Genomic DNA, 16,240 nt, shown 5'->3' on the forward strand with positions numbered 1-16,240 from the left:
TAAGGAGGACTTTGTTCAGGACTATTGCTGTAGGTCCAGGGACCATGGTGATGGAATCACACAGTGTGGGAAAGAGACAGGGCTCAACTCTGAGTAGAACAGGAAAAGTGGGAATTTGTAACCTTGGAGCAGGGTGAGCGGGGTTCGTAAGTGGAAAATTGCTCAGAGAAGTCCTCAGGGGTTAAGAAGACTCTGGCTAAACCGACCCAGCAGGATTCTTGCTGAAGGCAGGCCAAGGCGGCCAGACATCAGCTGACGCTGATGGAGAATAAGGGTTCTTACCTGTGAACCATCTGATTAAGGGTGATCAGATATCTAGAGTTAAACTGACTCTGCAGGATTCTTTCTTAAGTAAGAATTGGAAAACAGTTGCAATTCTTACTAAAATTGGGCAAAGCAGAGATAAACATGGAAGCCCAGAAGTCAGAACTCATTCATAAAGGGAGCTCAGAGGAGCCTGAGTCGAGCATGGTCAAGGAGAGTGTCTATGTGAAGGGAGAACGTAGAGCCTGGGCAGGTGTTGGGGAGGAGGATTTAGACCAAGAATCACAAAGCTCATGGGCCTTGATTCATGGAGGGATCACTGACCCAAGAGCTTCATTTTCTTCTTCTTGAAGAGATGTGACTACTGGGACTGGGTCTCTCCTGGGCTTGAGAGTGAGGTTTGGGGAAACCCACAGGTCTGTGCCCTTGGAGAGGCTTAGCCCACCTGATCCCAGGAGGACACCACAGCCAACAGTGTGAACCTGCCCTCCATCTCTACCAGACCACACCTTGCTGACCCCAAGAACCAGAAGGGAGTGCCTTCCCCCAGGACCCCAGCTCTGTTGGGAGACCTCCTGTACCCATGGCCTCTGCCAGTCACTCTCACCTGTGACCCTAAAAGTCTCAAGTCCTTCTCTGCATGTTCCTAATTCTTGGTCCATCCTATCCTCTTGGGGATGGCTCTTTGCATGGAAGGTCATTGCCAGCCTCAGGAACCCCAGGACAGAGCAGAGTCCTCAGCTTCCTCTATCCTGTGAGCAGGTGACTTGGGATTTCAGATGAGGCTGGCGGTGACTGGAGATTTCGGAATCTGATGGATGCTTTTAACCCCCTGGAAGGACTGTGCCCTGAGAGACAGAAGATATGAGAAGCATGAGGATCCACTGGAATGTAAAGGTCTTTAGAGCTACAAGAGAAATTCTAAAAAGACAAGGAAATGCAGAAAGCCCTCAGTTCCTCAGTGGCTTGGGAGGGAGGCACAGGCTTCCTGACTATACAGAAGGAGGGGATGATGGGAAGACTCATTATGAATGGGGGCTAGGAGACCACGCTTCCTTATTTTTGTGCTAGCTATTGACAAGAGGGACTAATCAGGGTCCCAGATGAGAATTCGCCACCATCCAAGACCTAACTGGGTGTGTGTAGACTCTGAAGTCCAAAACGTTCTGCCGACCAACATCTGCACAAACCACTCTCTGCAAAGCCACCACTAGAGTAATGCAGGATTTCAGAAAGAGTTGGTTTTCCCCAATCTAGCTGAGAATATCTTCTCCCAGTGAGAGAGGGACACACACACACACACACACACACACAGTATTGGCTCTGTTTTCTCCAAAGTGTGTGGCCTTTTCTTTTAAGGTGATGTAGATTACTTGGAACTAAATAGAGGTGATGGTTGAAGAAGATTATGAGTGCACGAAATTCCACTGATTTATACACTTTTACATAGTTAATGGATAGTTTTATGTTTGTGTACTTTATTATAATAAAAAGTAATGATATAGTATTTGTAGAACAAGTAGCAAAGTCCCAATATGAGCACAATCTTATCATGCTCATAATTTATACACACACTACATTGAAATAAGACACTATTTTTGGACAGGCGCAGTGGCTTATGCCTGCAATCCCAGCACTTTGGGAGGCCGGGGAGGGAGGACCACAAGGTCAGGAGGTTGAGACCAGCCTGACCAACATGGTAAAACTCTGTCTGTACTAAAAATACAAAAGTTAGCCGGCATGGTGGCTTGCACCTGTAATCCTATCTACTCAGGAAGCTGAGGCTGGAGAATCCCTCAAACCCGGGAGGTGGAGGTTGCAGTGAGCTGAGATGGCACCACTGCACTTCAGCCTGGGTGACACAGCGAGACTCAGTCTCAAAAAAAAAAAAAGACACTATTTTATTTATTTATTTATTATTATACTTTAAGTTCTAGGGCACATGTGCACAACTTACAGGTGTGTTACATATGTATACATGTGCCATGTTGGTGTGCTGCACCCATTAACTCGTCATTTACATTAGGTATATCTCCTAATGCTATCCCTCCCCCCTCCCCCCACCCCATGACAGGACCCGCTGTGTGATGTTCCCCACCCTGTGTCCAAGTGCTCTCATTGTTCAATTCCCACCTATGAGTGAGAACATGTGGTGTTTGGTTTTCTGCCCTTGCTATAGTTTGCTCAGAATGATGGCTTCTAGCTTCATCCATGTCCCTATAAAGGACATGAACTCATCGTTTTTTATGGCTGCATAGTATCCCATGGTGTGTATGTGCCACATTTTCTTAATCCAGTCTATCATTGATGGACATTTGGGTTGGTTCCAAGTCTTTGCTGTTGTGAATAGTACAGCAATAAACATACGTGTGCATGAAAGGCACTATTTTCTATTACCAAGGCAAGACCAGAGTGATTCCATTTTTGCTTCCTCCCTGCCCACTCTGGTGTACAGCAGGAAAAAAAATGACCTTATCCAGATGTCAAGATTCCATGGTCCATATGAGCATCATTTACACCTTGAGCTTCTCCACCTCCTGCTAAGTTCAGACTCCTGTTCTGAATGTTCCCAATATATCTGGCCTTATGTCTAGACACCCTTCCTATTTCCCCTGTCTGGATGCAGTTCAAAGACAGTGGTTCTTGCAGTTGCTGTTTACAGTACTGACTGGGATGTTGGCGCCTTTCTGTAGTTTCAGCACCACGGCCAGCGCCCAGGAGGTAACACTGCTTTCTCCATTTTCGTCTCTTACTTGATAATTTGCATATGCTGAGTCCTCATCTTGGGACTCTGAAATAGAGTCTTCCTGGAAAAATCTAAAAAAATAATATTTTTTTCGGGTAATATTCAGGCATTAGGGTAAATTGGAAAACGAGGATGTCAGTTGTTAAGGCAATGTTTTTGGAAAAAAATAACCCTTACTTTCCACAGATTCTGCAAGCAAGTAGAATTTGGAAGCTCAAAATGCAAGCTCCCACAATCAGCAGGACAGCTAGAACAACCCAGGGTGTCAGAAAGAGCTGGTTCTCTCCAATCTAGTTGAGAATATCTCTTCCCGGACTTTCGAGATACCAGCTATTGGGTAATGGCTAAAAGACAACAGGCTTGAAGTCACACCAAACTGCCTTCAAAACCTGGATCTGCCCTTGCTATCTCCATGTGCTTGGGAGAGTCACATTACCTGTCTGAGACTCACTTCTCTTTTCCATAAAATGGCACTAATAATGCTGTCTGCTTTGTCAGGATGTTTGGAAGATGGATGATCAGGAATTATTATATTCTGCCTCTCCGTTTAGCTAGGAGGGAAGGCTCTGGCGCCAGGAAGGCTGGGATATGATCATTGCTTTGTCTCCGAAAACTATGAGATTTAGGAAAAGCTACCCACATGATTCGATTTTGTCATTTATAAAATGAGGACAATACTAGTACTTACCACATACAGAGTTTTGGTAGAGAACTACATAGTTAATACATGTGACGTGAAAAGTAAAATTTGAACATGTTGTTAGACATACCCAATAATGTGGGCTATTGTTATTGCTACTATAATATTACTCTAAAAATGATAATAATATTATCATTATTATGTGGCTAGACAGAGCCTGATAAACTTTGCTCAGTAATAATACCTGTGTGTTGTTTTCTTTTTCTTTTGTTTTAGATGGAGTCTCGCTCCATCGCCCAGGCTGGAGTGCAGTGGTGTGATCTCAGCTCACTGCAAGCTCTGCCTCCTGGGTTCACGCCATTCTCCTGCCTCAGTCTCCCGAGTAGCTGGGACTACAGGCGCCTGCCACCGCGCCCAGCTAACTTTATGTATTTTTTTTTTAGTAGAGATGGGGGTTCACCGTGTTGACCAGGATGGTCTCGATCTCCTGACCTCGTGATCTGCCCGCCTCAGCCTTCCAAAAAGCTGAGATGACAGGCATGAGCCACCGCGCCCGGCCAATAATACCTGTTTTTTTTTTTTTTTTTTGAGGCGGAGTCTCGCTCTGTCTCCCGGACTGGAGTGCAGTGGCCGGATCTCGGCTCACTGCAAGCTCCGCCTCCCGGGTTTACCCCATTCTCCTGCCTCAGCCTCCCGAGTAGCTGGGACTACAGGCGCCCGCCACCTCGCCCAGCTAGTTTTTTTATTTTTAGTAGAGACGGGGTTTCACCATGTTAGCCAGGATGGTCTCGATCTCCTGACCTCGTGATCCACCGCCTCAGCCTTCCAAAAAGCTGAGATGACAGGCATGAGCCACCGCGCCCGGCCAATAATACCTGTTTTTTTTTTTTTTTTTTGAGGCGGAGTCTCGCTCTGTCTCCCGGACTGGAGTGCAGTGGCCGGATCTCGGCTCACTGCAAGCTCCGCCTCCCGGGTTTACCCCATTCTCCTGCCTCAGCCTCCCGAGTAGCTGGGACTACAGGCGCCCGCCACCTCGCCCAGCTAGTTTTTTTATTTTTAGTAGAGACGGGGTTTCACCATGTTAGCCAGGATGGTCTCGATCTCCTGACCTCGTGATCCACCCGTCTCGGCCTCCCAAAGTGCTGGGATTACAGGCTTGAGCCACCGCGCCCGACCAATAATACCTGTTTTTATGAATCATTGTTAACATTTTCTTGAAGGTCCTTGGACATCTGACATATTCCCTGATTTACTTTCCAAAGTTCTGGGCTCCCCATCTTAGGCTTAGAGACTTATCAGCCTGGAGGGATGCCAGCATTTTTTTCTTTGTCTTTTTTTGTTTGTTTGTTTCTCAAGTATTTACTCAGCAACACCTCCTGGGACTCGGGACTCTGATGTGCCACATCCTGTACAGGAAACAGGCGATGTGGAAATGAGTCAGACTCAGCCCCTGCCCCCGTCGCACTCTGACAGAGAAAACCACCATGCAGTGATAGGACTCTGCTACCAGAAGCGTAGGCGTTGCTGAAATGCAAAAGAGATACCAGTTTATCTTTCCCTAAGGAGTGAAGCAAGACCGCTTGGCCATGAAAACCTCTCAGATAATACCAGAAAGATAGATAATTGATCCAGAGAGGAAAAGAGGAGAAGGAAAGGGTAGAGAGTATCCTCAGATGAGAGAGTACTCAGTGTACTCAGGAAACATCACTAGCTATGAGGAGCTACAGGCTCAAAGAAGGGGAAAGATTTAGGAGGAGAATTATTATCATTTGCTGGGGTGAGGGGTTGAGCCTAACAGGTTAAATTAAAATTTTCATTGTTGACCGTGGAAGGGCTGAACACTGAGGCAATCGGAGAGACCTCCAGGAGTGTTCAGGGAAAGAAAGCAATTAAAGGTGGATAATTTTATTTTTACTTTTTTGAGGTGACGTCTCGCTCTGTCACCCAGGCTGGAGTGTCGTGGTGCGATCTCGGCTCATTGCAACCTCCACCTCCCGGGTTCAAGCGATTCTCCTGCCTCAGCCTCCCGAGTGGGTGGGATTATAGGCACAGGCCAACACACCCGACTAATTTTTGTATTTTTAGTAGAGACGGAATTTTTCCATGTTGCCCAGGATGGTCTCGATCTCCTGACCTCGTGATCCACCCACCTTGGCCTCCCAAAGTGCTGGGATTATAAGCGTGAGCCACCGCGCCCAGCTGGTCATTCAGTATATTTAAGTACTTTGATATGTTTAAGGAAGTGCACACATTTGAGTCTACACCTTTCAAGGTATCAGGAGAAACTTAATTTCCCTGCCTTCCCTGCAGAAAAGATAAAGATATGTGACTGGAACTTTACCAACTGGGATGCACCTATGTGAAAAATAAATTTGAAAGTGAATGACATGGGTAACTAAACACCATGCAGAATTTCTTATGATGAAGTTTCAATACATACGTAAAGGTTTCAAATGCATAAAGTTTTCAGACTCTGCCACTGCAGAGTTTCAATATTCAGGGCTGAGCCTCAGGGGTGCAAATTTTGCTGTCTCAGATGCTATTCAGTATTAGTGGAGAAAATATCAGCCTCTTACTCTAGTGACCACAGTATTGACATCTCCCAGAATACAGTTCTGTGTTGTCATCTAATTGCTGGTCCTCCAAGTACAGCCTCCTCAATGCCTGCATCTCTGGTTCTCCAAAAATGCAAAGAGTTCCTCAAAAATACTTCTAAAAGTTTATTTTCCAACCTCCTACAACAGAACCTGAATTCCATGTGTCAGGGTGGGTCAGCTCCTCTCTGCTTCATCAGATGGAAATGGCTTGATGGTCCAATCAGCTACATGAGAGGGACGTGTTCCTTCCTGATGCCCCCACAAGGCAGCCTCACCTGGTTCTTCCTGAAGTATGGGACCCATGAGGCCACAGGCTTTGGGGGATTTGCAGACCAGATCCCGAGTCTCATCTTACCTCCCCACTCTCACACCTTCCTGCCTCCACTGCATGGAGGATTTCTGGAAAGGAATCTGAGCTGGAGGTCGTAGAGGTGCCTTTCTCCCTCAGTTTCTCCAGGTGTCCCTGCAAGTCCCCTCCTAGAACAGTCACTGTCAGTTCAGACTCACTGTGCCTGTCACCCCCAGCACCCAAACTTTCCAGGTGTTTTCACTGGGTTGAAGCAGGAAGTCTGGGAGGACGCACCTGCCCACATCCAGGGAATGACCCTTATCTAATAACTTAAGGCTGGAGAAGGCAGGAGAGGAGCCAGCCCAATTTCAGCAGTAGTTTTGACTCTGCATTTTCTTTCTTTCTTTCTTTCTTTCTTCTTTTTTCTTTCTTTCTTTCTTTCTTTCTTTCTTTCTTTCTTTCTTTTCTTTCTTCTTTCTTTCTTTCTTTCTTTCTTTCTTTCTCTTTCTTTCTTTCTTTCTTTCTTCTTTCTTTCTTTCTTTCTTTCCCTCCCTCCCTCCCTCTCTCTCTCCCTCCCTCCCTTCTTTCTTTCTTTCTTTCTTCTTTCTTTCTTTCTTTCTTTCTTTCTTTCCTTTTTGAGACAGGAGTTTCACTCTTGTTGCCCAGGCTGGAGTGCAATGGCATGATCTTGGCTCACTGCCACCTCCACCTCCTAGGTTCAACCAATTCTCCTGCCTCTGCCTCCTGAGTAGCTGGGATTACAGGCATGCAGCACCATGCCAGGCTAAGTTTTCTATTTTTAGTAAAGACAGGGTTTTTACTACAGGGTTTTAGACGTTTACCCCACGTTGATCAGGCTGGTCTTGAACTCCTGACATCAGGTGATCCACCCACCCTGGCTTCCCAAAGTACTGGGATTACAGGCATGAGTCACCGCGCCCGGCCTTGACTCTGCATTTCATGCAGGCCGTGTGATCTGGGAACCACAACATAAGAACTCTGTTAATGGAGACACACAACAAATATTCTGATGATGGCTAATCCAGTTTTTCTTGTGTCAGATTATAGGGAAGTGGAGGAATTCAGGAAAGAATTAGTCCGGGGGCGTGCAACTTCCGCTTTCCCAGCTTCTGTGAATGTAAATCGTCTTCATCCCCCCATCAGCCCGGCAGTGCAATGTATTGAGGATTTACCATGTGCCGGGCAGAGCTCCAGGCTCTAAATATCCATTGATGTGATGTGGTTAATTTTACATCAACTTGACGGATTCATGTGCCAGATATCTGGTTAAACTGTGCTGTGCCTGAGTGTTCCTGGAGGAGATGTATATCACTGGACTGAGTGATGTAGTTTGTCTTCCACAGTGTGGATGAGGCTCATCCAAGCCATAGAAAAACTGAACAGGACTGAAAAGCTGAAGAAGTCTGAGTGAGCTCTGTCTCACCAGTTCAGCTGGGATGTTGGTCTTTTCTAGCCTGTCTCAAGCTCGGACTGGAACTTCTACCTCACTACTCTTTGGCCTCCAGTTTGCCAAATGCAGACTTTCAGAATTCTCAGTCTTGATAACCTCAGGAACCAATTCATCATAAAATTGTATGTGTGTCTCACTAACTTACGGAAAAATAAAATTAAAAATAAGAAGGCTGGGTGCAGTGGCTCACACCTGTAATCCCAGCACTTTGGGAGGCCAAGGTAGGCGGATTGCAAGGTCAGGAGTTCAAGACCATCCTGGCCAACAGGGTGAAACCCCATCTCTACTAAAGATACAAAAAGTTAGCCAGGCATGGTGGCACACACCTGTAATCCCAGTTATTCGCAAGGCTGAGACAGGAGAATCGCTTGAACCTGGGAGGCGGAGATTGCAGTGAGCTGAGATCGCACCACTGCACTCCAGTCCGGGTGACAGAGTGAGACTCTGTCACAATAAAATAAAACAACAGCAATAAAAAAAAAGAAAGAAAGAAAAAGAAAAAAAAAAGTTGTTTATTCATTCAACTGTTGATAGGCATCTGGTTGTTTTTAGTTTCCTGCTGTTATGAATAAAACTGCTATGAACATTTTGAACATAAAAACAATTGTCCATCAGCTGGAACATTGATTTTCTCCAGCCTTCAGCTTTGGACTCAGACTTGAACTTATACCTGCGACTCTCCCTGGTCTCCAGTTTGCCAGCTGCAGATCTAGAGACTACTCAGCCTTCAAAACTGTCTGAGCCAATTTCTTAAATGATCTCTGTGTGTGTGTGTGTGTGTGTGTGTGTGTGTGTATTCCAGAAGTTCTCTTTCTCTGAAGAACCTAGAATAACATTCAAGCATATTTCCCTCGCCGAACTCAGGGTGATGAAGATACACAACAAATTCTCTGATGCTGGCTAATTCAGCTGCCATTGTGTCAGATTATAAGGAAGGCGGAAGAGAGGAAACAATGAGGTTCCATAGTAGGTGAGCAGGTGAACTTCGAGCGACCTGAGACACAGTGTAGGGACTTTCTGGAGCTGGAGGGACCAAGGCCTGAATCGTGGGCACTGCCAGAGAGGGGAAGGGTGGGCATCCTTGACCAGGAAGAGTGTGGTCTGTTCTCAGAACTGAGAGTGATTCAGAGAATCTGGGGACCTGCTCACTCAGGGTCTTGGGTAAACTGCACATAGTATTGGATTTTAATTACAAGGCTTTGGGTAAATTTTAAGCAAAGAAATGTATAAATATGTTGCTATTTTTTGTTTGTCTGTTTGTCTTTAGAGACAGAGTCTCACTCTGTTGCCCAGGCTGGAGTGCAATGGTGTGATCTTGGCTCACTGCAGCCTCCGCCTTCTGGGTTCAAGAGATTCTCCTGCCTCAGCATCCCAAGTAGCTGGGATTACAGGCGCCTGCCACCTCGCCCAGCTAAATTGCTGTTTTAAGAGAATCACAACTGTCCCGGGCCCAGCGGCTCGTGCTTGTAATCCCAGCACTTTGGGAGATTGAGGCAGGTGGATTGCTTTAGGTCAGGAGTTCAATACCAGCCTGGCCAACATGGTGAAGACCGGTCTACCAAAAATACAAAATTAGCTGGTCATGGTGGTTCTCACCTGTTGTCCCAGCTAATCAGGATGCTGAGGCAGGAGAATTGCTCGAATCTGGGAGGCAGAGGCTGCGGTGAGCCGAGATCCCACCATCACACTCCAGCCTGGGCAACAAGAACAAAACCCCATCTCAAAAAACAAAACAAAACAAAACCAAAAAACTCCCACAAATGTATAGGGAATAAATGGTAGGAGGACTGTATTGCTAATAAGCAGTAAACAGTAATAAAACTTCAGCAGGAATCTGTCCCATACATGACATGCTCTTCAGCACTGTAAAGTTTTATGTAGGTTGATCGTGAAACTCTTACGAGATGTCTATGTCATAAACGCATTCACAGTACAGTGGGATGAGACAGGAAGATTTCTTTGCCTTTGTCATAGTTAGGAGGTGGAAACATGTTTTCTAGGCTCAAATTGTCTTAAGGAGCTGACAGTGAGAAGACACAATTTTTTTTTTTTTTTTTTTGAGACGGAGTCTCGCTCTGTGGCCCAGGTTGGAGTTCAGTGGCGTGGTCTCGGCTCACTGCAACCTCTGTCTCCCGGGTTCAAGTGATTCTCCTGCCTCAGCCTCCCAAATAGCTGGGACTTCAGGTGCACATCACCACACCCAGCTAATTTTTGTATTTTTTTTTTTTAGTAGAGACAGGGTTTCACCATATTGGCCAGGCTGGTCTCGAACTCCTGACCTGGTGATCCACCTTGGCCTCCCAAAGTGCTGGGATTACAGGCGCGAGCCACTGTGCCTGGCCCACAAATGTGTTACTGTCTCAGGGTGTGTGTGTCTGGGGAGGAGCAGGTGGCTTTCCGTGCTGAATTTGCTCTGAAGGCAAGAGCTGTGTTTTCTGGGGCTGGAGAGTTTAGCTCAGTCGTGGTCATCAGTAATACGAACATCAAACGGAGGCTTGTGTCTTATTTGGAGGAAGATGCAGACCTGTGGAAGGATTTTGCTCAGGGCCGGAGACAGGTAAGTTTGGGGCTGTGAGAATAACAGACGTCAGTCTGGAGTAGTGGGCTGGGAGGAGGCTGATGTGACACAGACAAGACGTCTTCGGTCTTCAGCTAAGCTTTGACTGTGGAGCCGGGCCGGGGGACGTGGGTGAGGAGGGACTGGGGGAAAGAGCTGTTTGGATTTGTTCACTGTGTGTGTGGAGCAGAAGAGCGTGAGGAACTGAGGGCTGCTCCAGTCTCTGCCTTGGTTCACTGGAGGAGCCCATGGGGTCATCACGGGATGGATGACCCCAGGAGAAGAAGCAGGCAGGGGAGATGTTTATAAGATGGACAACTGGCCTCAGAGAAAGCAGAGCCTCCCTCTGGGCCTGAGTGTGTGGTTTTGTTCCTCCCAAACACTTCCTCCGTCTGACTTCCTTAGTTCTAGAATTAGCAGCACCTTCTCTTCGTTCTTCTCCTTGAACACCTCTGATTCATTTCTACCTCCTCACTACCTCTCCTCCCACTGCCTGGAACTCTGCATCTGATGCTGTGGATTCTGCCTCCACGCTTTTAGCGAGAGCAAACACTGGAGGAAATTCCCAGGTTTCAGCGTAAGACACGGAGGCCATATCACGAACAGGCGAGCTTCAGCAGGTAACATCCCTCACCATTCTCCTCATTGTAGAAAGATGATGATGATCTCTCCTTTCAAGCCCTTTTTTTTTTTTTTTTTTGGAGACAGAGTCTCATTCTACGGCCAGGCTGGAGTGCAGTGGCGCGATCTCAACTCACTGCGTCCTCCACCTCCCGGGTTCAAGCGATTCTCCTGCCTCAGCCTCCCAAGTAGCTGGGACTACAGGCACGCACCACCACACCTGGCTAATTTTTTTGTTTTTGTTTTTTGTATTTTTAATAGAGATGAGGTTTCACCGTCCTGACCAGGATGGTCTTAATCTCTTGACCTCGTGATCCACCTGCCCTGGTCTCCCAAAGTGCTGGGATTACAGGCGTGAGCCACTGCCCCCGGCCTCCTTTCTTTTTTTTTTTTTTTGAGACGGAGTCTCGCTCTGCCATCCAGGCTGGAGTGCTGTGGCCGGATCTCAGCTCACTGCAAGCTCCGCCTCCCGGGTTCACGCCATTCTCCTGCCTCAGCCTCCAGAGTAACTGGGACTACAGGCGCCGGCCATCTCGCCCTGCTAATTTTTTGTATTTTTTAGTAGAGACGGGGTTTCACCGTGTTAGCCAGGATGGTCTCCATCTCCTGACCTCGTGATCCACCCGTCTCGGCCTCCCAAAGTGCTGGGATTACAGGCTTGAGCCACCGCGCCCGGCCTCCCCGACCTCCTTTCAAGCTTTTTATCAGGGTTTCAATCTGGTGGAGTTGCAATGACCAGATTAAGCCATGAGCCTTGGGGTGGAATTGGAAGCCGCTCCCCAGATCCTCTGTCCTTGCTGGAGAGGTCAACGAGAAGCAGTGTTTCACTCTGAGAGGAATGGCAGGGGACTGCAAAGGCTTATAGAATGCAGGAATCCCGATGCTCATCCTGGATGTCATTCTCTGAAGCCACATCACTATTTGTACATTTCATCACCGGGCCAAGGCCTGGGCACTGTGGGACTTGGGTGGGACTCCTAACCTGGTGGGAATCGTACCTCACACAAACACACCCTGGACCGCAGTGCAACTTCTTCTGGAGGAACGAATTTATAGGGAACCATTTCTCTTTTTCCTGTCTTTCTCAATTGAGCTAAATTCCCATAACATACAATGGACCATTACACATTGTAAAGTACACATTTGCTGGTGTTGAGGACATACGCAATGCTGTGTAAACACCACACGTATCTTATTTCAAGATATTTTCTTCACTAAGAAAGGGAGTCCTGTATCCACGAAGCAGTTACTCTCTATTTCTGGCCCTGCAGTCACTCTCTATTTCTGGCCCCTCTGCTCAGCTCCTGGCAGCTACTAGCATACTTCCTGTCTGTATGGGTTTACCTCTTGCGGGTGTTACACATAAACAGAATCACACAACATGTGCCATTTTGTGTCTGATGCTTTCAGTGAACACATTTCCAAGGGCGGCCATGTTGTGGCATGTGTCAGTTCATCATTTTTTTGGTCACTGACTTATATCCGCTCTTTGCAAAATCACAATTCCTTACTCTGTTTCAGCCCTTGAGCCAGTTCTGAGACTCTTCAAATCCCATTTCTCCAAAGAGAGGCCAGGATCCACGTGGGCTTAGCGTTTTTATCAAATGTGAAAAACTTTTGGCCATTATATCTTCAAACATTTTTTCCTATTATTATTTCTTCTCTGGGGACTCCAACGTTGTGTAAGCCCCATGGCTTGAAGTTTTTTCATAGGTCACCATTGATTTTCCATTTTTCTAATAGTTTATTTTTCTCTCCCTGTTTTATTTTGAATGTCTCCACTGCTATATCTTCAAGTTCACTTTGTTTTTTCTTTTTTGAGACAAAGTCTCACTCTGTTGCCTAGGCCGGAGTGCATTGGAGCGATCTCAGCTCACTGCAACCTCTGCCTCCCTGGTTTAAGCCATTCTCCTGCCTCAGCCTCCCAAGTAGCTGGGATTACAGGTGCCTGCCACCGCGCCCGGCTAATTTTTGTAATTTTTAGTAGAGAGTGGGCTTCACCATGTTGGCCAGGCTGGTCTCAAACTCCTGACCTCATGATCAGCCTGCCTCGGCCTCCCAAAGTGCTGAGATTACAGGCGTGATCTACCACCCCGGCTAGTTCACTATTCTTTTATCTTCAGAGTCTAACCTGCCAGTAATCTCATCCAGATTTTATATATATATATATATATATATATATAAAATATATATAGTCTACAATTTTCATCTTTGAAAGTTCCACTTATAACTCTTTATATTTTCATCTTTGAAAGTTCCACTTATAACGCTTTATATTTTCTGTTTATTTACACATCTTTTTGAAAATATAGCAAGTGGTTATAACTGTTTTAAGATGCTTCTGTCTATGTTCCCAGTCAGTTTCCATGGACTGACTTTTCTCCTTATTGTGTTTTCTGTTTCTTTTCTTTATTGTATGCCTGGTAAGATTTGATAGCATGACAGATATTGTGTGTGGTTTTTTCTTTTTTAGTGTTTCAGTTACAGAATATTTTAGTATTTTTATAAATACTGTTGAACCTTGTGCTGGAACTCAGATAAGGTACCTGGAGATAGTTTGATCCTCTTACGGATTGTGTTCAACAGACCAAACAAGAGCTGTGTTTAATCTAGAAGGAATTATTTCTTAATGCCAGGGCAGCACCCTTTTGTATACCCTGTACACCATGCCCATGTTCCATGGAAACCCTCCAGTGAGGTTTTCATATGCCTAGTGGGAACAGACCCTATTCCCAGCCTTGTGTAAGACCTAGACACTCTTCTTTTTTTTTTTGTTTTTGAGGTGGAGTCTCACTCTGTCGCCCGGACTGGAGTGCAGTGGCCGGATCTCAGCTCACTGCAAGCTCCGCCTCCCGGGTTTTTACGCCATTCTCCTGCCTCAGCCTCCCGAGTAGCTGGGACTACAGGCGCCCGCCACCTCGCCCGGCTAGTTTTTGTATTTTTTAGTAGAGACGGGGTTTCACTGTGTTAGCCAGGATGGTCTCGATCTCCTGACCTCGTGATCCGCCCGTCTTGGCCTCCCAAAGTGCTAGACACTCTTCTATCCAATCCTATTGAGTGATTCTTCCCCAGTCTAAGATAATTTTCTGTCATGCATGTCTTGATCGGAGCACATGACATGCAGTGGGACCCTCTGAAGGTCTCCACATTCTTCCTGTGCAGCTCTCTTCTCTCTAAGACTCTGTCCTCTGAACTCCAGCTGCCTTGCTGTCCCTGGATTTTCTGTTTCATATCACCAACTCAGGAATTTTATCGTTGTCCCCATTTCTGTGTTACAACCTAGGAATTCTCTCTAGGTGATCATCTGAGACAGATTTAGGACTTAGCTCGTTTGGTTTTGTTTCTCACGAATCACTGTCTTTTGTCACTCAGGGTGCTGTGGCCCCAGATATCATTGTATTTAAGATCCAGAAGTGCTCCAGCAGGTGTGAGCCACTGCGCCCAGTCCAGTCCTTAGGGTTTGGATATTTTGGGTTTGACTCAGCTAGCCAAAGCCCCAAAATGCAGCCAGGAGGAAAGTTCCAGAGAGAACAATGCACCATTCAGAGTGGTAGAGCCTTAGAAACAAATGTGATAATCCCAAGGGGTTCTGCAAGAGAGTTTGGGGCCTGTGCTATCTGATTTGTCTTCTGGTCATTTCTTTTTTTTTATTTTTTATTTTATTGATATGTTTGACATACATCAAGAAATTTATTTATTCATTTTACATATTGTTCTCAGGTTGAATTTATACTTTTACAATCTTAAATATACGTAAGCTTTTTGATTAGTAAATTCAGGTAGAAGAAGTTGTATGTCTGCATTACATTTAATGTTGATAACTTTTTTTTTTATTATACTTTAAGTTCTAGGGTACATGTGCATAACGTGCAGGTTTGTTACATATGTATACTTGTGCCATGTTATGGATTAGAGACTTAAATGTTAGACCTAATACCACAAACACCCTAGAAGACAACCTAGGTAATACCATTCAGGACATAGGCATGGGCAAGGACTTCATGTCTAGAACACCAAAAGCAACGGCAACAAAAGCCAAAATTGACAAATGGGATCTAATTAAACTAAAGAGCTTCTGCACTTCTGGTCATTTCTAAAGCAAGAAATCGATGCTTGAGTACAGGGACCCCGTCTGGGTATTTCTGTAGAGGACCATGAAACTGTGATACTTTTTCTCTCTACCAATACTGACTTCCCTTGACTAGACCTCCTTCTTTTCTCACTTGTAGGCACGAGGCTACATCCCACATGGCAACTGTGGGTCCACCCCTTTGCACACCTGCGTGCTCTGTTCCAGGTCATGTCACACAGTCTTCTTTATTTCTCATTGCCACATGTACTCCGTGTACATGTAGCTTATTATTGTCCCCAGATCATGTGAGTCCTTCTAGAAACAATTTAAACTCAATATTTAATGTATTATTGTAGTGAAGAGTTGCCAATTCATGCGTTGAATTCAGTAATCAAAATATGCCCCATGTCAAATTCCCAAATTAACACCTATAATTATAGTTCTCAACACTGCATTAAAAACTACACAATTACATCCTTTAATATAAAGATTAAACTTTCCCAGTTACTGAGTGTTTTGAAATTTATATACATTTTACCCTCATCTTCAAGTGCCAAGCTTTTTTTTTTTTTTCTTTTTTTCTTTTTTGAGATGGAGTTTCACTCTTGTTGCACAGGCTGGAGTGCAATGGCTCCATCTCAGCTTGAACTTGGGTTCAAGTGATTCTCCTGCCTCAGCCTCCCGAGTAGCTGGGATTACAGGCATGTGCCACCAAGCCCAGCTAATTTTGTATTTTTTTTTTTTTTAGTAGAGACTGAGTTTCTCCATGTTGGTCAGGCTGGTCTCGAACTCCTGACCTCAGGTGATCCACCCGCCTCGGCTTCCCAAAGTGCTGGGATTACAGGCGTGAGCCACTGCGTCCAGCCGTGCCAAGCTTTTAAAGTTATCAGAGAAGTTCAAAATTTTCTTCTTCAAGGCCATGGCCCCTTTTACTATTAATTACACTGTGTCTTTTTCTCACCAGCACAGTGTGCGCTTAACTT

At 45.7% G+C, this 16,240-nt stretch overlaps 2 protein-coding genes across 7 annotated transcripts in view; both read left to right on the forward strand.

Annotated features, from left to right (window-relative positions):
* LOC117091354 overlaps nt 1-16,240 on the forward strand; it is a 161,063-nt gene that overhangs the window by 48,821 nt on the left and 96,002 nt on the right.
* The window catches only part of LOC117093666 (putative killer cell immunoglobulin-like receptor-like protein KIR3DX1), a 35,242-nt gene continuing 29,398 nt past the window's right edge, over nt 10,397-16,240 (forward strand). For 4 of the 6 annotated variants that reach the window (XM_033229115.1, XM_033229112.1, XM_033229113.1 and 1 more), the window contains exon 1: nt 10,758-11,184. Coding sequence is in view for 2 of the 6 variants with exons in the window: in XM_033229116.1 (XP_033085007.1) it covers nt 10,524-10,564; nt 11,105-11,184; nt 15,415-15,562 (269 nt within the window). In the remaining 4 variants the exon portion in view is untranslated. Of the gene's footprint in view, nt 10,565-10,757; nt 11,185-15,414; nt 15,563-16,240 lie in introns of those variants that run through there. The other 2 variants (XM_033229116.1, XM_033229111.1) reach the window with 2 other exon arrangements.

This window comes from Trachypithecus francoisi, unplaced genomic scaffold (genome assembly GCF_009764315.1).
Source record: "Trachypithecus francoisi isolate TF-2019V2 unplaced genomic scaffold, Tfra_2.0 Lachesis_group12, whole genome shotgun sequence".
NCBI classification, from domain to species: Eukaryota; Metazoa; Chordata; class Mammalia; order Primates; family Cercopithecidae; genus Trachypithecus; species Trachypithecus francoisi.